This window comes from Ambystoma mexicanum, chromosome 8 (assembly GCF_040938575.1).
Source record: "Ambystoma mexicanum isolate Mex_15411 chromosome 8, UKY_AmexF1_1, whole genome shotgun sequence".
Classification (NCBI taxonomy): Eukaryota; Metazoa; Chordata; class Amphibia; order Caudata; family Ambystomatidae; genus Ambystoma; species Ambystoma mexicanum.
In genome coordinates, this window is record NC_090929.1 from 1,053,976,128 (window position 1) to 1,053,999,074 (window position 22,947).

Here is a 22,947-nt window from a genome sequence, read left to right on the forward strand (position 1 = left end):
CAGTGCCGCGCAAATCCTAGGGCCGGCCCTGTGTATAGTATCCTGCTTGTACTAATCTGCTCCTGACTCATTTGCATTCTCTGGCATCTGCCTAACTTCTTGATAGTCAGAATTCTTGCAAGCTAAATCATTTCAAATATAGAAACAAAAATGCCATGTATACGGAATTCCCATTTGCGCATTTTTGTTTAACTCTTGGACTACTCTAATCTTGCGATTTATTCTCCCTTTCGTCATGACACCAAATTCTACAGATTTTTCTAGTTTCCAGGCAGTCGATGCCATAGTGTTGGTAGGCCAGTACGTGCCTCTCTTGTACCAACAATTTCCAGCCCCACTATCGTGCAACTACAATACAGGTTGTAACAGGATAGAGGAAAGCAGAGAGAAGGGGTGCACAGATTTTAAAAACCAATAGTTTTGGCTTTTGTGAAGGCATGGTATGCGTTTTCCAGGCACTGTCGCAATGGCACCACCTCACAATATGATAACAGCTGCAAACTGGTGCCAGCACCTGGGTATAAAATAGCAATGTATGGCAAATGCACAGCTCATATCTACCAGAAGCCTAAACCGTTAACTTTGCAACTGTTTGTTTTTAAACAGGACTGCAGTAGAAAGACACACACGCTTATAAATCAGGTAGCTAAAGGCACACTTGCTGAAGACATTTTTATTCCACTAGCTATGGTATTTGATATTTGTATAGTGATTACTCCAATTGTTATGACTTTGAAGCACTGTGGTGGATGAAGGCTCCCCGGAAGACCTCCATCTGCGCCAGCATGAAAAAAAGAAGATCATTTCATGCAAATAGTCATTAGGATTTGGTGCCTATTCAATTACTAGCAGAGATGACTAGTTTAAAATATTATATAAACCATGCAGAGCCTTGTTTTCAGGCGCTGAGATGACTACTATGGCAGTGAATATGTGACAGTTGTACCAAATGTTCAGTGGCGCTGAGCTGTATTCTATAGGTTGCAGCGCAAGAGAGGAAATGGGTATTAGAAATAATGTATCAACCACTAGGGCAACTGTCTACAGTTGAGGGCTCTGCTATACTTTACATGCAGAATACATGCACACTGAATAACATGCAGTCACATGCACAATTGTCAGGTACGTCAAAGATGCATTCAAAGCATACACTCTTGTCTGTACCATTGTGTTATTGCAGTACAAATGTTTTATATTTCATGCAAATGTGATGGTAGTAATACATAGCCACAATAGAGAAAAACAATGCCTTGTCCTCCATAGCAGCACCAATCTCCAAGACTCCCGCTGTTTTAGAGAACGCCCACTATCCCCTTCTACCCCAGTCTGAGTCCCTGAATATCCTTTTCCCCTGCCCAGAGGAGTCCTGTGGGCCTGACCTTCGGCTAGTAGGAATTCTAGTGAAGTATTATGCTACTGTTGGGACCCTGTAGTCCCCCTTGTACCACCACAAGCCTATTGCTAAACCACAAGGACAATACGAAATCAACATTGACGCTTGGAAGTCGTATCCACGACACATTGCAACCCATGTCTACTCATCGGGTGCAGCCTCGGGTATACTCAGTAGACAAATCGGTTTCATATGAGGATAAATGGCAATACATGAGCAGGAATGACAAGGTAACAGTATTCTGAAATCGCATTCTGAAACACATAGTATGTAAACAATCTCTTACTTGCAACTCAAAGTCTAACATAAATGAGGACATATGGGCGAAGAGCTCATCCGTGTAAAGAATAGCGTATTATGTAGTAACATCACATTTTGTCTTGTATAGGACTTGCCAGTTTTATTTTTCAGTGGTCTTCTGGGAATGTATGCTTTAATTGTGCATATAAATTAGTTTCTGTTGTATTTAAAATAGGACAGATGTGTGCTCTTGCATATGATCCTTGCATTTAAGTACTAAAAAAGAATATAATTTAAGCCTTTGTATATGTAATTGATGGCAGTGCCTGAAAAATGTCTATTCCTTAATTTCTAGCTACTTCTATCCTGTAATAGCATTAACGTTTGTGTTGTTTGTAAAGGGCCTGCCAGTGGTATTTTAGTGTTATATTTAAGCAGGCTTTTGAGGTTTAGTGCCCTAATTGTGCATGTAAATGGGTGCCTGTTGTAATGAAAATATGACAGATGTGTGCCTTTGCACCTGTGCAATGAATGTAAGTCCTGTTTCAAACAAGTACTACCAAAGGCTAACACTTTTGCTTTTGTATAGGTATTACGTAATGTAATAAAAATGGTCTTGAATAAAGGCAGTCTGCCACTATTGGTGGCCTTGCCGCACTTGGCTCTGTAAGAAATAAAGATGTTTGGGGTTCACTAGTAGGACAGTGGGAAAGGCTGATGCAAAGTCTGTGGTGGTGATGAGTGCAGGTCAGAAGTACCCAGTTCCTGAGTGCCAATCTGTTTTCTGTGAGTGAAGGCACACCCATGCACGCTCACACCAGAAATAATACAACCTGATAGGGAAAAATGCCCAACACACCGCTTGCCAGGATAACAAGTATGTATTTCTACACAATAGAAGTGCATCAGCAAAGAACTCTGCTGCCGCCGAATGTTCTGCCAAATTGGGTATTTGCAGCAAGTTAAAAGGATGCCTGGCATCATCAGTGTCGCCATTACATAGAGTGAAAACCTGCAAGGCTCGTTGGGGCGACCTATACATGGGCGGCCCACTCCATAGGGGATACTAGGCCATTGGTTCCAGCCTTCTCGTCCATCATCGTCCAAGTGGGTGCTGCTGGCCTTGTCATCCGTAGAAAAACAGGGCCTAACAAGCAATTAGTTACTTCAAAAACAATGCTACTTTATCACTATAATGGTGCACCTGGCAGACACAGAAATGCTCTCAGGGGGAGAGCAAAGGTCATACCAACTTGCATGCTTCACTCACTTCCAGATGGGCCAGCAGCCTCCCAAGGTCCTTCACCCTCGCTTTGGGCTATAATTTCATCCGTCCCTGGCACCTTGCAGCACAAATCATGTGACCCAAATGTGGAGGCAAGCTAGCCTTGCTTTCTGATCTTGGTGATCGATTGAGGGTCTAACAGCTTTATGGTCAGTGGTCTGGGCCTAGCTCGCACTGCGATATGTAGGGTCTTGGGATCAAAGCATAAGAGGGCTGTAACTCTGGTGCGGTTGTGTTGGGGTTTAGGGGCATGCTATCTGTATCTTGGGATGGTAACTGTCAAGAGGTGCTCTGCTCCCTGCTCGTGGCCTTGCAGAGCGCATTGCATCCGAGATGCGAAGGCCTACAGCTTCTGAGACAATGGCAGGCTTGTAACTTGCCGAAGCTCACTCGTGGTGGGGGTTATGTCTGTGTTAGCAATGCAGATCTGATACTAACACGATTGGTGACTTCGCCACGCTTGGGTTTACGCTCCAAAATGTAAAAGAATAGTAATGGTTGTGTGTGCTTCGCCATAATAATTTTATTATATACATTGATGTTGAGTAACGATCAGCCTGGCATTGCAGTAGAGGCGGCCTACACGTGTTTCGGCACAGGGTCTTTTTCAAGGCTGACAATTTATACAAATGTTGACCATAATATTGAAAAATGGCAAAATAAATGGACAAACCTTACAAAGAAACAAATGAATCAATATACACACCGTGGACAGGGTACAGAACCTAGCTCAAAGAAATCCTAGGAGGATGTGTTTTGGGGGGTGGAGTTCGGGGAGGCCATAAATGCTAACATGGACAGTCAATGGGAGGGTTGATAAGCAAACACCCACGAACTTTGTGTGCTTCCTCGCATCCCATATCGCTCCAAGCTGTACTCCAATGCAGTGGTGTCGGTTTATAGGTGGTGCAAAAGCACCAGCTAATCTCTCAAACTAATAAAACCGGGGCGCTCACTCTCATTTAAGTTTCACAGTGGCTGTCATCACACGTTGGCCCCTTGAGCTGTGATCGTCGCTCCCACAGAGGGAGCACAATGACAGCACCAACAATTATAGTAGCAGTCCTCGGCGTACCACTCGATAGCGCCACCTATTGCTATACTTACTAGCAGGACTCCTCCTGCATGAAGCACTATATGAAAAACGGATGTAATTAGTATGTGAAGTGATGCAGTGAAACGGACGAGACTTGCAATATTACAATCTACAAAAGGTTCCCAACTGCCCCAGACATCACATGATGTGGTGTCGCCCATTTAATGGTGGGCCCGTCGCCCCTTTAAGAAAGAGTGTCAGACCTTGTCATGACACTCCTCAATAAAAGGGGCTCTGCTGGCACACGAGAGGCAGTGCAGCAGATCCACAGGAAGTGGCAACTCGTGTCTTGAGTCCTTTGTTGTTCGTTGTCTACAGTGTGACCACGGCCTGGTCCTGTAGCCCTGCCCTGGGTGCCCCTAGAGCAGAGGCTGCCATGTGCTTGAAGCCCCCAGCTGCCGTAAGCCAGCCGGTGACCCGGACGTGGCAGGGTGTTCCCTGCGGTTCGTTTGCTGCGTGTCCGCCAAACGGGTGACCCCGACATCTGGTGCGGCCTGGGGACCTATGGTGGGCCGCTATCAACATGGACCAAATACGCAGCGTGCAGCTGTATTCTCTACCCACCCTACTGTGCATGACGAAATTGCTAAAAGGTACCGCCCAGACACGGTCCAAAATGCAAATTGCCATCTCATTTACAACTGTCTGTAAAATATCTTGCAGCCAGCGTGCCATTATTGTGCGTCTACTGCAAGCGTGGCGCTTTCATGTGCACTCGGGGAAAAGCTCCTATTGACATATTTGAAAGTAGCGGGTCACGGGTGGCAGGGGAAGAGCAGAACTGGCCAACGTAACTGGGATGGAGCTTGCAGGTGATGTTGGACACACAGGAACATCGTTCATTACAATAGAACTGGCCCTTTGTTATTGAACCAAATTCTTACACTAAAGCCTCTTGGAATGATTTTAGAAACGCCAGCATTCATGTGGTTTGACCAAAAATGGCACCTATCAGGCATTGCCGATATTTGTATAGTTCCCGATGCCACACCATGGCACCCATCAATGATTGACAGTATTCTGTGCCTCTTTAAGAAAACAAAATGAAAGCAATGAACGTTGTGGCATCCCCATGGGCCAAACCGTTGCGTGGCATGTTGCTTTATTAGTAACTTGTTTTTAACAAAATGTGATGCAAATTTTGCAATTTAAAAGTATATTTATTCAACAACAATGGTCAAAACTACTAGCCACATAGCGACGTAACTCATCAAACTGGCCCACATTGGCCAAAAAACGGACCCACTTTGACCAAAAAAACTGGCCCACTCTAGCATCGTCCTATTACCCCATAAGGCCAGACTGAGCCCAGAGGGCACCAAAAAGCAGAACACGCCAGACAAAACCTTGATGTCCGGTCACGCTATTTGAGATGTATGGTATGTTACAATGCGCTTTTATACTACAACCACCACTACTGTATATGCCAGAGGTCTACAACCCGCAGCTCTCCTAATGTTTTGGGCTGACTCCCATGATCCCTCACCATTGGCTTTACTGGTTAGGGAAGACTAGAGTTGTATGCAGACCCCTGGTACAAGCATGGTGAAGTGGAACTAGTGCATTATCGAGGGGTGCTGTAATAAGGAGGTGTAGCCTGAATGTTAGTGATGGGCATGGCCTAAATAGGACACCTTCTGAGCCAGACAATAAAATATGAGACCCTTCAAACATGTACTTTGGGGTTCTCTGCATGATCTCAGATTAAATTGTGTGCACCCAGTCTGCATATTGTAAGTTCCTTTCTCAGGGGGTTGTAAAGGAATCACTCTCACACTCAGTATTCAAACAATTGAATCATGAGTAAATCACCCTAATTCTGTAAACAAATTACTCCGGAGAAACGGACGGGGGAAAAGGAGCACCAATGCGCCTGGCAATTTGCATAAAATGAAAGGGCATTTTGGGAACATAGGAATGACCACAGAAGGCTCATTTGCAATAGTTCTGTGATAGTGATTCAAGCACAAAACCTTTCTGGGAATGTAATGCTCGCTGTGCTCTCTGCTCATTTTATTTGCCATGACATTTACCCTAACATAAATATGTCTGCATACCCACCCTCCCTACCAATTACCGCCCTACCATGACTGTACCATACCTCCTGAAACTTCTTGACTGCACCGCTTACACCCAACTCCAAACCCACCTGGAAGCCAACAATCTTCTTGGCACGTGCCAATCTGGATTTAGACCGAGACACAGTATGGAGGCAGCCCTCCCTGACCTTAAGATCCAGCTTGACAATATTTGTGATGCACAAGATGTCGCCATGCACCTCTTACTTGACCTATCTGCAGCATTTGATCTTGTTGACCATGATATCCTATGTCACCATCGTACCACCTCCATTTTTAACCTCTCGAAAGACGCTGCCAGCTGGATCAATTCCATTCTGAGTGAGCAATCCTCCAGCATCTTCGCTGGTTCGGAAGCAGATCACCCCAACCACATCTCAAATTGGGTGCCACAAGACTCATGTCTCTCCCCACACACTATACAATATGTACACTAAGCCCCTCTTTGATCATCTTGACAGCCTCAAAATCCCCTATACAAACTACTCATGTACTACTGAAACTCATCAGAAACCACAACCTAGACTCCGATAATGTCAATCGGATCTATAGTATCATCAAAGCCTGGATGGCTAACCAATATCTATGCTTGAATGATGACAAGACAGAGCTCCGTATCGTAGGCACCCTCCACTGACCCAAACATCTGGACCTAGCATTCGCCTCCTTCTCCATTGATGGCAACATCCCTGTGTATCTAGCCATGTGAAAACTCTGGCAGTCTACCTAAACTCATAGCTCGCCATGCAAAAACATGTTCAAAGCCATTGCATCCTCTGCAGCTTATTCAACCAAACTCATCAACTTCAGCAGAAATGTAACCAACCTACAACTCATTCAAAACAATGCCCTGCAGGCAGTTTGGGGTATGACATGATCTGACCATGTGGGACGCAAAGTTCTCTTGCAACCAATGAAAGCCTGTATTGAGTTTAAAATCTGTCAAGTATGCACTGATGCATCCACAACACTGTACCTACCTACCTACCTACCTACCTACCTTAACCAGCACATCTCCAAAAGGGCCAAACCAGGATGCCTACGATCTCTAGTAACTCTGAGATCCTCCAGAAAAAGAGCAGGCAGAGCAAGTTTCACCGTTATAGCCCCTACTCTCTGGAATGCCCTGCCACCATGGTTCCAGGAATAACCCTCATATCTAAGCTTCAGAAAAAACCTGAAAACTGTGCTGCTTAACAAATATGCCTCCTTGTCCAATCTCTCATGAGTGTACTGTAATCTTAACTAGCGCTGTGATACTTCCGGGTTTGGGTGCTATCAAAAAATTAAATAAATAAAGTGATGGTTATGGATGGGAGTCCTGGACTGTTTTGCTTGAACAGGCCGTACTTGTAAATCTATCTATTAGCCCTTTTGATTTACAGCAAGTCACCTGAAGCATGCTTTCAGACTAAGAACGCATCCAAAGAAGACATTTCATATGGCGCCTGAGAGTGACATAGGAAGTTCTGGCAGTGCTGTGGCTTGGGAACCATTTTTGGAGACTGACCGGGGTATGCGCCAGCCCACTTTAAGACTGGAGCTGAACCAAACATAGTTCTTCTATAGCAAGGCAATTTAGATGGACTCCCACCCATGTTGCTACAAGATTGTGTTGCAAAGGTCCTACAGATATCAAATCTGACCCGGCTGCAAGGGAGAGGACTGAAACTGGCACACCACTGTAGGTGGTGTAAAACCTACACCAGTCCTGTGTAGAAGGAAAGTTCTTTGAAAGCATGACCCCGCCACATCAAGCCCATGTTACTGGGTCTTGAGATAGCATGGTTTCTGCCATGTGTATGACCTCTTGGTACTTAGAGAAAAGGATTGGCTTGTGGATAATAGTTGAGATTGCTGTTTGATTGGATGTGCAGGGCAGGCTGCAGGTTTTGGTTGATGCATATGCGAGCTTTGTTTGTGCTGCGTTAGTTTCTGTGGGATTAGGTGTTCCGTCAGTGGAACTTGTTGCCTGCGCGTGGTTGATCATAGCTTATGTAACTAGTGTGTCATTGCATTGTGCTTAGACATAGGTGTTCGGCAGGTCATAGTCAGTTGCTTGTATGTGGTATGGTTCAGAGGTAGGCGTGTGGAGAAGTATGGGGTGAGTGAGTGCTTGATGTGTGTGATGCATGTTGTGTTTGCATGTTGTGAAAACTGTACTGCTGAACAAATATGCCTAACTGCTTGTCTGATATCTCATAACTGTATTGACTGGTGATCGGTACCTATGTAGAGCTACATGTGTTTCAGGTAGGGCAGGAGAGGTTAAGAGTTGGAATTTAGTCAAATTAAGTTGAGAATGAAATTTGAAGTTTGTGCCCTTATTTTTTGTCCTCGAGGAAGCCATTTCATTGACAGATAGAACTGCCAGTTTGGTTCTGAAATCAAGCCAAGATGCTACACATACTGCTGTCTCATGCCTCCACTTGGTGTGACCTTTTCATTAAATGGGTTATAGGGCCTGTACGCGTATGCCCTGTTCACAGTGGCACATAGATCCCAGCCATAGAAGGGCTCTGGTGCCTACTCATAGCCAGAACGCTATCCAGTGATGTTACCGAAATGGAAACAACGAACCAAATCCTACCGAAAAAATAAACATAAAGGGGATGGGGGGTGGGGGTAAAGGGTTAAATGACGAGGGCGTGCTTCAGAGTGGGGTTACAAGCATGAGGAAATTGGGGGTTGGGAGGGATACCCCAATAAAAAAGAAGACAAATTTGATATTTGTTTTTTAATTTGTTAAAATTCATTTGGGTAACATCACATGGAACCAGCCAGAAGATATGTGTACAAAAGATTAGAGCTTTTCACCTGGGGAGCGAGCAGCTTACAGTGGCAGCTTCTAGTTTCCTCAGCTGTGCTCTCCTTTGATTGCTTTTTATTTTTTATTTCAGCTATTTAGCAATGACATATTTAGACAGGGATGCCCACCCCCCCCTGCAGCTGCTGGAGAACGCTTTCTCCTGTAACCTGATTGTCCCAGCCATTTCAGGTGGACCCAGTAGCAACCTTAACCATATGCTGATAGAAAGAGTCATGTCCCCTCCCTCCCTTTCCTCTCACTCTCCACTGCAGCGGGTGGGGTGAGGGTAGTTCAGCAGTCTGGGCTTCTATTTCTCCACCAAATGCATTTTGGAAGTTGTACTCTTAGGTCACTTCCTTTTAATACAGGATTCATAGTGATAATACCGAATCAAAAAATCTCGAAAACAAAAATCTCGAAAACAAAAGGCTGAAAAAAAAAATATCGAATTTTTTTTTCAATGCGTTTTTTTTCAAAATGGGGGGGTTCCCCCCAGCCCCTCTTTTTAAATTTTTTTTTATTTTACCTGACCCCAAAAACATATATGAATAAATAAATAAAAAATTCGATATTTTTTTTTTTTCGAGATTTTTGTTTTGGGCTTTTTGTCATTCGAGATTTTGACTGACCACCATAAGGGTATTTAAAATGTTCTTTCACAAGATGTACCTTCAATCACAAATGCTTTCCTTTAATCCTTCTTTATACTGATCAGTCAGCGTATCCAGCCAGCATAGGTTCAACATTACTGAACACTATGCATATGTATTTAGCACCTAGCATGGCAGTATTTTGGCGTGGCAGAATTGCCATGAGAAAACTGGAGTCCGGAGAACATCATCCTTAGCCTGAATTGAAAGACGTCTCGAGTTTGATCCCGCCTAGATGACCAATGCTCGTTTGGGACTGGTACTGTTGAAGGGCATCATGAGATGGAATTCTGATGTATGTACTTAGTTCACTCCTCATTGGTCAACCAATGCTCTTTTACCTGCTTTTCTGTTTTGAAAAAGTCATCACAAGTCAGCTCATACTACAAATATTGATGACGAGTACTCTATCTTGCATAACATGGCATGAGTTTTGTTTACACAAGAACAGCAAAGAATATGCCTCATAGGATAACACAGCAGATACTAGCCCAGCAGCATATAGTAGCATACACGCAGGCAAGATATGATGTAAATTGCATCAGGGTTTCCATGATCAAACTTGTTGATTTGTAGTGTGTCGCAAGGATCATGGCAGATCTTACCACAACCGAGCACGATGTTAAGCCGCACTGTGCAGTCAGTCCAAATACATCAGTGTATCTCCTAACGTGGATTTACAAGGAGTGCATTGCTTATAGGGTTTAGCTCTTTTGGAAACGATTTCTAGCAATGATGCAAGTTATGGCTTTGCTAAAGGCGTGTATTTGGCGAGTAGGATTTCCTCGCCCATTTTATGAGCTGAGAGGCCAGTGGGGGGTCGCTGTTATGCTTGGATGGGTGATTTCTGTAACATGAGGACAGTCCATTGTGGGGTACCACATCCCTCACCACTCTACAATGGATGCATGGGGACCACAAACTGACCATGAGTGCAGAAGAGGACTTTTTAGCCACACTTTCGTCAGTGCTGCTGATTCAAAATGATTTTACCTGTGAACCCAGGCAAGTGCAGCTGAATTTTGCTTTCTGGCTTCTTTCCATATAAACAACGGGTAGGTACACAAATGTGATCTTAGCTAACATGCCAGAGTGATCAAATATGTTAGCTTGATTGAGGGGGGAGTGGTGATGCTCTTTCCTTTCACTCTACCCTAGCTAATGAGCACCACAAGTATGTGATTGCTTGCAATGCAGAATACCAGCGATGAATGGGAAATGGGACGCAGAGTCGGAACAGTAATACCCGCTTGTATGAATTGGGGTTTGGAGACCGTAAAGGCCGGAAGTAATAAGCTGGCACACAGGGTGGTAGTTTTCAGGTCAACATGGTCACTACCTGAATGTTTATTCATAATAAAGATAATTCCTTTGTATGAAAAATAAAATAAAAAGTGCAGGAATATAGCGGCCCACTAGGGATATAGGGAGTGACGTGTCTCCAGCTTGCGGTCTCTTCGGTGCGGAGCTGCTGTCGGCTGTTCATCTGGAATCTGTGGAAGAGAAATATTTGTTTATAGCTTTACAGGGCATTATTGGTCAGCTATTGCCTTTTAAGGCTTCCTAAGAGTTCCAAACTGGTTCACAAGTGTAGCGGACGAAACACATTTCATACAAACATACATGAGCAAACACTTTCCCATTGAGTGATGGGACATTCACATTTTAAACAAGTGTACAATGCCACATAGACTAGGCCAGCCCACCGCTCCCCTGAGTCCTAATCATTTCACAATGGTTTGGTCCACATTAGTGATATGTACGGCCTACCTTGGCTGCTAGTGCATCTTACATCTGACTCTGAATGACCGGGTGGGCTTTTCAGCCACATTCTCTGCTCAGCAGCAAGGGGCTTCTAGGAACCCTCTCCTCCAATCTTTCTCAGCCACCCAAACCATTCCCAGGTCTCACCCCCTGCAACCTCCATCAGCAAACCAACTACAATCAGACCTGCAAAAGGCTGAGCTATTTTTAGACCTTTTTCCCCTACACACTGCCGTCAGCGTGCTCCAATGCAATTATGCCCTCGCCCAACCACCAGGTGCAGTGACCAGAGGTTCCCATAGCTGCAATTTCCCCAAAGGCAGAGGCCTCCATCCATCAGCAGGGGCTGTCACATGCATTGAAGACCTTAATCTGCAACCGTGCAGACTAAAATCCTCTGCATAGTGCAGCATGGAATACTATTCCATCAACTCCTTTATAACGCTCGGCCCCTCGCCACATCCTCTTTATACCGGCCACATCGCCTAAAAAACACCACCAATTTATTTTTATGTCTAGGCTCAAGGATGTCCTCAAGGATTTTCCTCCAGGCTCAAGGTATGTCCTGACGATAGCACAACCTAACAGACAATGCTCTGAACAGCAAAAGGAGCTAGTCTGGATCATGGTTGGTGTTATTGACACAACTAGTTTGAGCAAAGTTTATTGTGCTTTCCCTTAAGATATTTTGCAGTCCTCCACCCACCACAGATCACGGCTTCCAGGCTGAGCTCTTGATCCATGTTTCGATCAATAAGGGCTTGTTTCCGCCAATGGTGCTCGTATCTTTTGCAGATCTCAGAGAAGTGGATCTACACTGTGCCATACCTGACCTGACAGCACCATGGGCTATAATGTTCACGTATTTGGCTTGGGTGTGGTCACTGTATTAAAAATAATCCACATACCATAAATAACATTGAATTATGTAACACCAGAGCGTATAACCTATTATAATATTTCCCTAGTAAAATATGTCACCCATTCCCCGTTTACAATATGTCTGGAGTTGTTTCCTCTATTGGAGGAACCATTAAACCATTTGCCATCAACTTAGTCTCCTCAACGTACTTCCACCATTGCTGCCAAATAGGTGCTGGAGTCTAGATCCCATTATAGACAATTAGCTGACCCTCAATTAAAGATCTGATGTAAATGGTTACACATCGCTTAATGAGTTAGACTTTTTTTGCCCAGTCAATAATGGGCTTCTTTATTGCCTTTCCACCCTTAAAGACATTTCAGTTTACAGGAAGTCGCAGTTCAAAGCATAACAAAATAGTACTACAAGGTGAGTACCACGTTGTTTGCTGGCCTCCATTCACTTGAGGTGCATTTTATAGGTGCTTAGTTCCAACAATTGGGTGGAGATGGGTGAGTCGCTCTTTTATTAGGACAGAACCCATTTCTTCCGCCAGAAGTGACCATTCTCTGCCTTGTGAGTAACTATGTAGTCTCATCCAACCTGCTGGCTGTGACTAAAGCGCTTCAAAGTACCAGGCCAGACTGAATGCGCCTAATAAGAGAATGTGTTTTGAGGTGTAGCCTTATATAGTGCATGCTACCACAGTTCTGTTAAATGGATGGAATTTACTATAACCTGATTTATTGCAATGCAATTTATCAACCTCATACAACTGAAAGATTGAGCTGGTCCTGCTTTTATTTAAGAATTGGGGCAGCGGGTCACAACTAGTCCTTAACTCCAAAAGACATCAAAGAAACCAAAACTCTAGCGAGCGACTGATGTGGAGGGTCGAACACTGGCAGAGCCCTGAGGTGTTCCCGAAGTCTGAAGTAGTTGGCAAGCATTCCAGAATCAAACTTCTGATCCATCACTGGATCAATAAGCCACGTAATGTGACAGATGTGACCTGACAAAACTATAGGTTCTAGGTAGAGGACATCATTCTTAATGCAAAAGAACTTCTGAGGTTGATGGTGGAAGAGTTAATGTACCCTTAGTGCCATTCCGGTACACAAATTATCCTGGTTACTGATCTTCATCTTTGGTGTCACAGGCTACACAAGCTGTTGTTGAGGCAACGTTTGTTTGTGAGGTTCACTCATGACCTGGTACTGGTGCCTCTGGTGTGCCCTATCCATTTAACCACTTATCTGTTGCTGCCATAGGCTTATCTGCTTTCTTTGTTCAGGCAATATTGACACTGTCGGAGCCGATCTTCTTCCCTGATAGAAAGGCGCATAGACTACGAGTTGTGGATTTCACCTTCCCCACTGGCAAACATGCCATCAAAGGCCTTATTTAAAACTTTAGAAACATGTACAAAGTTCATCACATACACGGGCACACTGCTCCTTCTAATCTCCCTCCTGTGGCTTCCCCATCTGAAACAATGAGTCAATTGCATTCCACCTGATTTGCAGGACATCCCAGGGGAGTAGTAACTTCATTGATGATATCTCTAAACAACTCTCCTCAGCAACGGTCTCCTATTCTAATAATAGCCTTCGTGGAGACATACATGGCCCCGAGTCCCAACCGGCCAAACACCTACCTGACTCTTTATTCTCCCTGACTGGATCTCTGGACCTTAAACAAATCATACTGTTCCCTCTCCATCATTGGAACAGCCTCTAACAGTAGCAAAGCGCCAAGTCCACATCTGGCCCCAACGTGCTGGCTTCACTTGAGAAATGCGACAGAGTCGATACCTTATTCATTACCGAAAATGATAGAATCTGAGGTCTCATCTATGCCTCAAAACCAGATGGAGCACTGCTACTCTCCCCTCTACCCCCCTCTGGAGCACTGCCCATCTGGACTGACTTTACCATACTCTCTCCTAATCATCTCTCAGACTCACTGGCTTCCCTTACACCGAATGCTTCAATGGACGACTTCCTCCCGGCCTCCCTCATTAAACAACTTCACGGCCCAGTGCTCAGAGCAGTCCTCAGTATTGTGAATGCCTCCTTCAGCAAAGGTGTTTTCCCAGATGCAATGAATAAAGGTCTCATATGACCCTTTCTCAGATAAACTTTGCATGGCCCAGTGGACCTGGATAACTACAGACCCATCACAAGCCTCTCATTCATAAGGACACGTCTTGAGAAAGTACTTGTGACCCAACTACTTGCCTCAAAAGGAATGACTTAACTGAGAGATACCTAGTGAGGCCCAAGCAAACAACTCTATGGGGCCTGACCCCGTAATAGGTAATTTCCCATGTGGACAATGCATTATGTGCAAATACACAACAAAACACAGTGAAGTGGAGATAGGTCTTCAAGATAAATGACACAAAGATTTTACGAACTGCAACAGAACCAATGCAGTATATATCATGACATGCACCTATAGGCTGCACTATATTAGAAAAACCAACAGAAAATATAAGATTAGAATCATCCAGCACCGAAGCTGTATAAAAAGTAGAATTGTTCGGGCTCCCTTAGTCAAACATTTCCTTGAATTGGGACATACCCAAGTGGGTGAGTCTTAAGGAAATACAAGGATTCTGCATTGAGGAAATCAATCAGAGACTCCTAACCTTTGAACAAAGAATGATTTTTAAAACCAAGAGCCATTCTTTTGGTCTTAAGGAAGGGGTGGAGTGGCATAATGTCCACATATCTTAGACATTGTTCCTCAGCTGAGGTGGTAGATGGGACCTGTTGGTTAAGTAATACTGTTTGCTCTGTGAAGCTGTGTGAGGTTGGTCATTCCTCCTCCTTTTTTTCCACAATCCATTTGTTGGTTTTCTTCAAGAGTGCATCTTTTTGTTGGTGCTAACATATCTTGTTAAGTTCCTCCTTTAAAGTCGCTGTACTTTATTTATCTAACACGATCCACAGTGTGTTTGGTTTTCCAGTGCATTTTTTGACATCTTGCCCTCATTACATGTACCTTTAAGATTCGATAAACATCAAACCCAGCTATATGTCTTTACAAATATTTTGGGCGCTTGGTCTTAGAAAACTTTATGGACATTTGTGTGACCGCATGTGACAAGGTTTTGCCTAATGTTAAGTTTCTGTCTTTGCATTATATCAGTGACCGGCATATGCCGTTTTCACACAAGGCCACTAGGTGTATTTTCACTCCTGTCTGTTTTAGTTGACAAGGCTTGGAGGTGCACGGAGTAGTATGTGATTAGTTTACAGACATAGCTTCTAGGTAATTGTTCCTCCATCTGACCCTCCTAACATGTCTGCCATGCAAATGTGATACTCTTTTCGAGACTGCTTGAGCTTTGGTCCGTTTTTTGTTTTGTGGATCTTCGTCTACCTTTGTTTGTGAGACTGCACTCAGGTGTTTGGTGCTTTTTGGAGTAAATCAGACCTGCCCGCCTGGTAAGAAGCTGTTATGTGTTGGCTTGGTGGCATTCTAGCACTAATACTACTACTAGGCCGGGTGTTGCACCGCCTATCTAAGAGGGATAGATTAAAGAGACTTTCCCTATTCACAAATACTTATATAAAAGGCAAGATACAGGTCACTAGTACCTCATTTCTAGACACGCTATAGGGCATGAGCTGGACTCATGCTATTGATGATCTGTTTACCTAAGTAATTGTTACAGATGTCACAAGTTTAGTGTGGCTTGACAATAAGATCAGGCCTAGTTTTTGGTATTTTTGGTTTTTAGGCCCCTTCACAATAGGAGCCGAAAGGTTTTCTAACACCAGCACAAGTCAGTTGAGCTATCTAGAAGCTGACATTGCTCTGGTCAATAAAGGTGCAAAAATCCCAGTCAATACCGAGCTTTAGTAACTCAAGATTCAGACATTATCTAAAGTAGAATGTCTAGAAATTAGGTACTAGTGACTTGTATCTGGCCTTTTATATAAGTATTTGTGAATAGGGACAGTCTCTTTAATCTATCCCTCTTAGATAGGCGGTGCAACACCCAACCTCTAGGGAGAGCCTGGCAGGGATAGGGACAGGGTGTTCTTCTAGCAGGGGCAGTTTGTATGTACGTATGAATGTACAATAATAGTGAGTTGGTGATACCCACACAGTATGCCACTTCTATGTTTTTCTCCAGAGACCGTTATAGAGTGTTATCAAGTTGCATCATTTTAACGGTAGGAATGCAAGATAGACCAATTGTTCATTAGTCATACCCTTAGTGTTACATCACTATATATTGTTACATGCTTGGTGTGTGAGTCACTGTAGATGTTAGTTTATACATAGAAAAACTGTTTTCCCTTACTCTACGGACCATCATGTCTCACGTTTTGACACTCATTGGCATTTAGAGATGGACCAGACTGATTAGGTTATACATAGAAAATCTGTTTTCTCTTACTCTAGGGACCACACTTTCGCTCATATGACAGACAATCATTGGTGCTTGGAGATGGACGAGAGTCTTTTTTCATCTTAGTAACAGCCAAATGGTTTTGTTTTGGCTTGGATTTCCCCTCCGGCTATAGTTGGACGACCACCTGGGCGCTCCAGACAGTTGCTGCTAATGTTGGTAAATAGTTTTTTCATCGATGAAATCGACCACACACATGGTCGCCTTTGATGTTTGGAATACATTGATAGGTTTTTTCCCCCCGACATCAATATATGTGACATGCAACCCACTCACAATACAAGAATCAGATACTTCATTAAAGATCTTCAGTAGACATCCACTGGTGAATGTCCAAACATTGTTGTGCGAGAGACAGAAACAGGTTGGGCCGACAATTGGTTTCACACGAATTGGACCAGTAGGGATTTATCTATTGCCCTGTTCTGGTAGATTGAATGTTTTTAGCTTTATGTATTTCTTAATGTGTATAAGTGTCATATTTGTGGTGATTTGTGTATTGTATCATCTATTTCATGTGTGTATCGTTTTTAGAGAACGGTTTTAGATTTGCACTATATTCAAAAATGTATATGATTTTGTAATAAATTGAATTTATAATTTTATGAATATGCTAGAGGGTCAACTTTTTCAGGAGCATGCTATTAGTTTTGAATAAGAACCAGTCAGCTATTGGAGTTATATACTGTATTTTCCTTTCTCTTCTTGTTGCATATACATTCTGCCAACCCCAGGCAGAAGAGTGAGGTGATCTGTTTTTGGGTCAACTTTTGATGCAAATATTACCTGTATATTATTGGAACTGAAGGAGACCATCTCCTCTTCCCTGAAAAGCAGGTTCTGGGGCAAGCCTTATTGTTGGGCCAGAGGTCCTTCCCTTTAACATGGAAACAACGCATGCTCAAAAGGCTGTCAATGCCGCTTCCTATTGCTGATGCATTTGTTCATGGGACTGGGGTTCTTGACTAGTGTGAAGAACTCTGCCTCATTTGTCACCTCCTCACTAGGTTAGGAGGCTAGATTCTTGAATTTAATGTTTTAGGTGTACTAGAATGCTTCTCTCTGCGAGGCCAGGGCAGATAAGCAAGATGAGTAGAGGGCCAACTTTCAGGACACCAAACTCTCCTGATCATGTCAAGCTCTGACATGGAACATACAAATACTGCTGTCACTGGCGTGCATTTAGGAATGGTTTCTTTGGTCAAGCTGACTGGGCTACATGCATCTTTCTGTGGAGTCCTAAGCAAATGTTCTTGACCACCTCTTTGATGGGAACAAACTGTGCTGCATCCACCAAGAACCAACTAGCTAAATCCAAGTTAGAGAGGTTTGCAGTTAAGTCCCTCCCCTTCATCCCTCCTAAAGCCCATAGACCTTTGAGGCCTCTTTTTCGTTGGCCTAATAGAGCAAGTCAATGGGATCATCGGAGATCTAAAGGATTTACCAATGGCTGAAATAGACAAGACTGATCTAACGTCTGACACGGAAAAGCAGAAAATAACTGGTACCTCCTTAAATTATTGGAAGCACAATGGACTAGACAAATGACTTTTCTAGATAGTTTCAGGTTATTTTGCATTCTGAAGGAATAACAGCTATGTATGCCCCGTGTGGGGAGCCAGAGTTTGTCTTCCTTGTCATGCTTCCTAACTGAACCCCTGATCCTACTCAGTCTTCCCGTAGTTGTTTCACTAGATTAAAACACTCTTGGAGGTGGGAGCAATGAAGCTAGTTCCCTTTGATGAGCAGACTATACGTTGCTGTTCCCATTACTTTGCTGCAGACTTTGAGATGGTCAGCATGGATTGAATTATGTATCAGATGCAATTAGTTTTGAAAACGTTGTATTACTTGGTTCTGTAGATCTGAGACCTGCATTCTCTGACATGGCCCCGGGGGAATTTGCCATCTGAGCAAGGTACTTTACTTTAATCTAAACTCCCCGCCCCATTCATTCAATGCAGGGATGGCTCTGCTTGTAGCTGCCATCAGTCACAGGGGTTCTCGCAGACTATTTAGAAGACTGACTAGGGAGGTCTGTGCCACCTTAGAGAGCCTAGATCTTGTGGAGTCTTGTTCTGGAGGCTTTCCTTGATATGGGCAAGTCTGCACTTGTTCCCCGCAAGGCGCCCCCTAATCTGGGATATTTTGGACAGTGGCTTGGGCCAGGTTTCTCAACTTCCAGAAAGAGTTTTGACACTTTGGCAAGCTCTTACACACTTCAGTTCTTCCTCGCACAGCACCACTTGCTAGTCCTGGCGATTATCTGGTTTTACGGCCTGATGTATGCCGAACGACCTTTCCTCATGCCGTGGATGTGAAAGATCCACATGGCATGGTCAGGCTGATGGGGTTGAATATCGACTCCATGAGCCTGGAGTCAGTTGTCCAAATCTCAGTCTGCTCATAACCCCATCTCCACATGTAGGTTTTCAGTCATAGGAGCCATGTATCAATTTGGACCGATAAATCTGCACCATATATCCTTCAGTCTATGGCTAGAGAGCCATTCTGAGGCATCCGAGTGTTCATTACTTGTGGTCACCCTGAGTCGGCCTTCTCCCACATAAACATGTTGCAACTAAAGGCCAACGTGTTGGCCCTCAAGGCCTTTCTTCTCTGGATGAGTAAAGGTTTTTGGATCTTATAGAATACAACTGTAATGCATTGCTTCAACTACCATCTCCAATGGGGCAGTGATTATGGGCCGTTTAATATCAACTGTCTCTCTCTAGTCACTTTTGATGGGTCTTCTAACACGCAGGTGGGCTATCTCAACAGACATCTCGCATGACTGAGACGTGAGTAACCACGCACCCCACCTTTTTATAAGGTGGGGACATTCTGCAATAGGTATGTTTGCTTCCAGTTAAAACTGTGTATGCAGTGGTATCTGGTCATTGCATCTAATGCCATTCCATCCATTTTTTTCCATCTAAGAAATGTGCATCGAATGCATGTTTTATGGGGGGAAAGGGTTAATTTTAGTTCAGGTGGATTTTAAAGAGTACAAAACTGAGGCTTGGGGGGTACCCCCAAAAAAAGGGGTACCCCCAAAAAAGGAAAAAAATGCAAAATCGATTCTAATGCATTTAGATGCAAGGAATTCAATGCAATGACCATAAACCGTATGCAGGCAGTTTACTTTCTGGAATGACCAGAGACTTCTCCAACCCCCCACCCCCTCCCAGCCCGAGAGGTTACTGTGCTCATGGATTTGATGGGCCCAGTTCTTTAACCATTTCTGCCCTTCTCTTCGTGTCCTGATCATCGCCAAACTCAGGAGCTCCCCTTGTGAGTAATGACACTAGTGGCTGTTTTTTTAGCTAAACATTATTTGGGTCTCACTTTTAATGAATTTGGAGGTGTGGTTTCCACTCTCGCTTGCCTCATGTGGTGGATCCTCTTGCTCCGGTAGTTGTGTTTGTTCCCGGCCATTGCTCTCATTTGCTAAACGTGGTTGTCTTAATGAGCATTGTACCAACAAACATCAAATTTAACGAAAGAACGGCACTATTCCCCTAAGGCCTCATAGACCTCCTCGCCATGTCTCGCCCTATCACCTCCTGTCCTCGCTGTCCCACCCGAGCACAGTGAATTCTGTGAAAAATGTCATGCGCACACATGTCGGAACAGGAAGCTCTGTCTGTAACCTGGAAGTGCTTCCTTGCCTTATGATGGCCTCTATCAGCACTGTGGTCAGAGGTTTATTTTGATTGTGAAAATATCACCTCCATGAGGCTGGAAAGGAAAGGGGACAGAGCAGGTGGGAGCCCAAGGGGTACTCGAGCAAAAGAAAACCTCTGGAATTCACCAGTAGCTGAAGCAAGCACGCCATATGATATGATATGATATGATATGGCATTTATAACGCGCCTATACACAAGTGTTTCAAGGCGCGACAAGGCATGGGAGGGGGAACAAGGGAGGACAGACAACGATCCTACTAGGCCAGGTGTCATTAAGACCGTGCAAGTGCATGGGAAGGGGAAGGAGGAGAAGTGCGAGGGAGAAGGGGGAGAGGACAGTGCAGTACATGGGATAAGAACCAAACAAAATAAATAAATAAATGAAGATATATAGTGTGTAAAAGTACGGCCCACAGGTGGCAAGTGCAAGGAAGTGCAGCCATCAGGTGTCAAGTGCTGGTGGTGGGACTGTAGGGATACTTAACCAGTCCATCGGTGCCGGGGAAGCTGGGAAGGGAGTGCAAGAATGCGACTTGCAGGGGAAGGGACCTAGGCCCGAGATCAGAGGGTGACCAGGTAACCAGTGCAAATTCAGTGTCAGCCAGGAAGTCAGCAAGGGAGAGGAGGAGAAAAAGCAGAAGCAAAGAGAAAGGTTTTGAGGTGCTTCCGGAATCGAAGATGATTCTCCTCAAATTTCAGGGAGGCGGGGAGGCTGTTCCAGAGGGAGGCACCAGCCGAAGAAAGAGACCTACCACCAACTCGTTGCTTGGAGAAGCGACTGACTCTGAGGGAGTTAAGTTGTGCCTTTTAAAGGGGCACCTTGACAATGACTGCATAAAAGAGAGAGACTGGTTTTGGAGGATAACCTCCATTCAGCCATGCAATATGTTAGACTTTCTGGTATTACAAATCCCTGTCAATTACTCGGAGGGGACCTATTACTTTTGCACTTTGGTGCAAACAGGTCTCCACCACATACGTTTCGACATTTGCACGTTGCACGAGTACAAAAGGGGGGAGTAAAGTGGAGGAGAAATTGTCATTTTTTTACTCCTTTTTGCACTCTGTTGTGCAAAATATTTGCCATGGCAGGCAGTATTTACAATGGACACCTATGGAATGCGCCGGCTTTTTCCTGGTGTAAAAAGCAGGCGGATTCCATAGGTATGTACAGCATTTACGCCAGCAGGAAAATGTCATTCTGGTGTAAATGTGGTCACATCTCTATGGCGGAAACGGATATTCCAATCCATGGACCCTCTCTGTGATGAAATAATTCAAATCGATGAAATGAAGAGTAACGTAAAAGGAATAGGTACAAGGCTTGCACACTACTTTTTTACGCATGACTTTTCCCTTACTCCTCAAGGAACATAAGCTCCACGGATATAAAAAAATATATTTTATACCAAAATAAGCACTTGGTAAATGATTAAGTAATACATACCCTCCTCAAAGATGTCCATGGTTGGGTTGCCAGTGCCCAATGGGGGATGCCATGCAGGGTCCACCATGGTATCCAGGAGCGTCTTAACCTCCGAGTACAGATGTTCAACCGTTTTTTCTACCCGCTGACAAAAAAAGGAACAGTGGCACTGGTGTCAGAATGCAAAGAAGTGGCAGCACATCCCCCTGCATCACTAACAAACATGGCTTTAGAAAGCGGAATTTACACAATGTTAGCACTCTCTGTCTTTTTTTGTAAATGTATACCCTTTGAACTTCTTTTAAAGATTAGTATCCTAATGCCTGATTCGTGGAATGTTTTGAACGGTGCAAAGTGACTTTTCACTGCTGCAAAGTGACTTTGCGCTGCCAACAAACACCCTGATTCATGGAACAATGCATAGTGTATTTTTGCTGTGCAAAAATACACTTTGCACAGCAAAAATACACTTTGCTGCCCCGATTCATGGAGCAGTGCAAAGGATATTTTTGCAGTGCAAAGTGACTTTGCACCAGTGAAAAGTCACTTTGCATCGTGCGAAAAATTCCGTGAATCTAAGTGTTTACTGGCTTATGTTTGGGGAGAGCTAACACTGTGGTGTAGGGGTCTTTGCAAATGTAAGGGGAGTCACCTCAGAAATGTGATTTCTTTTTCTTTCTTTTCCCCCAAACATATAGGGGAGTATGCCCTTACCGACCTAATCAGGCAAATATAAATAAAATAAATATATATCGATGTTTTTTCTTACTTTTTTCTTTACAGAACAAATGAATAACATGCTACCTCTAGTCTTTACCTTTTCTATACAGAAGAACAAAAAACATCGCCACTGTGTCGTATCATTGACACGAGATGGCCTTCAGTATTCCACGACCAGCACTGTCTGCTTTACCAATGCAGGCTATTGGTTACAACACTCAGCAGCAGCAGCAGATGGCCACATGTGCCCAAGTGTATTCTGTATGACATTCTGAGAAAGATGCACATTTTATTAATCCAAACGAGTGAACTGAACACTACACTTCAGCAAAGCTAGTTGCAGGTAAATGTATTGACCTTCAGAGGCCATGACATGAGCCAACACAGTAACCGCCTCACCACAGACCTTTCTCCATCCCGAAGTTTCCTGGCAAGGCGACCGCTTGCCTCCTTTGTCTTCAGGAATTAGGGGATGCACGTGGGATGGCTGCTTGGAAGGATGTTAA

The 22,947-nt window shown here is 44.0% G+C and overlaps 1 protein-coding gene across 1 annotated transcript in view; it reads right to left on the reverse strand.

Annotated features, from left to right (window-relative positions):
• Positions 1-10,860: 10,860 nt before the first annotated feature.
• Positions 10,861-22,947, reverse strand: part of PLAC9 (placenta associated 9) — a 127,956-nt gene continuing 115,869 nt past the window's right edge. Inside the window, exons 3-4 of the mRNA XM_069611029.1 lie at positions 21,743-21,866; positions 10,861-11,044 (exon numbers count right to left, since the gene is read on the reverse strand). Of these exons, the coding sequence (XP_069467130.1) occupies positions 11,034-11,044; positions 21,743-21,866 (135 nt within the window). The 3' untranslated portion in view covers positions 10,861-11,033. The remainder of the gene's footprint in view (positions 11,045-21,742; positions 21,867-22,947) is intronic.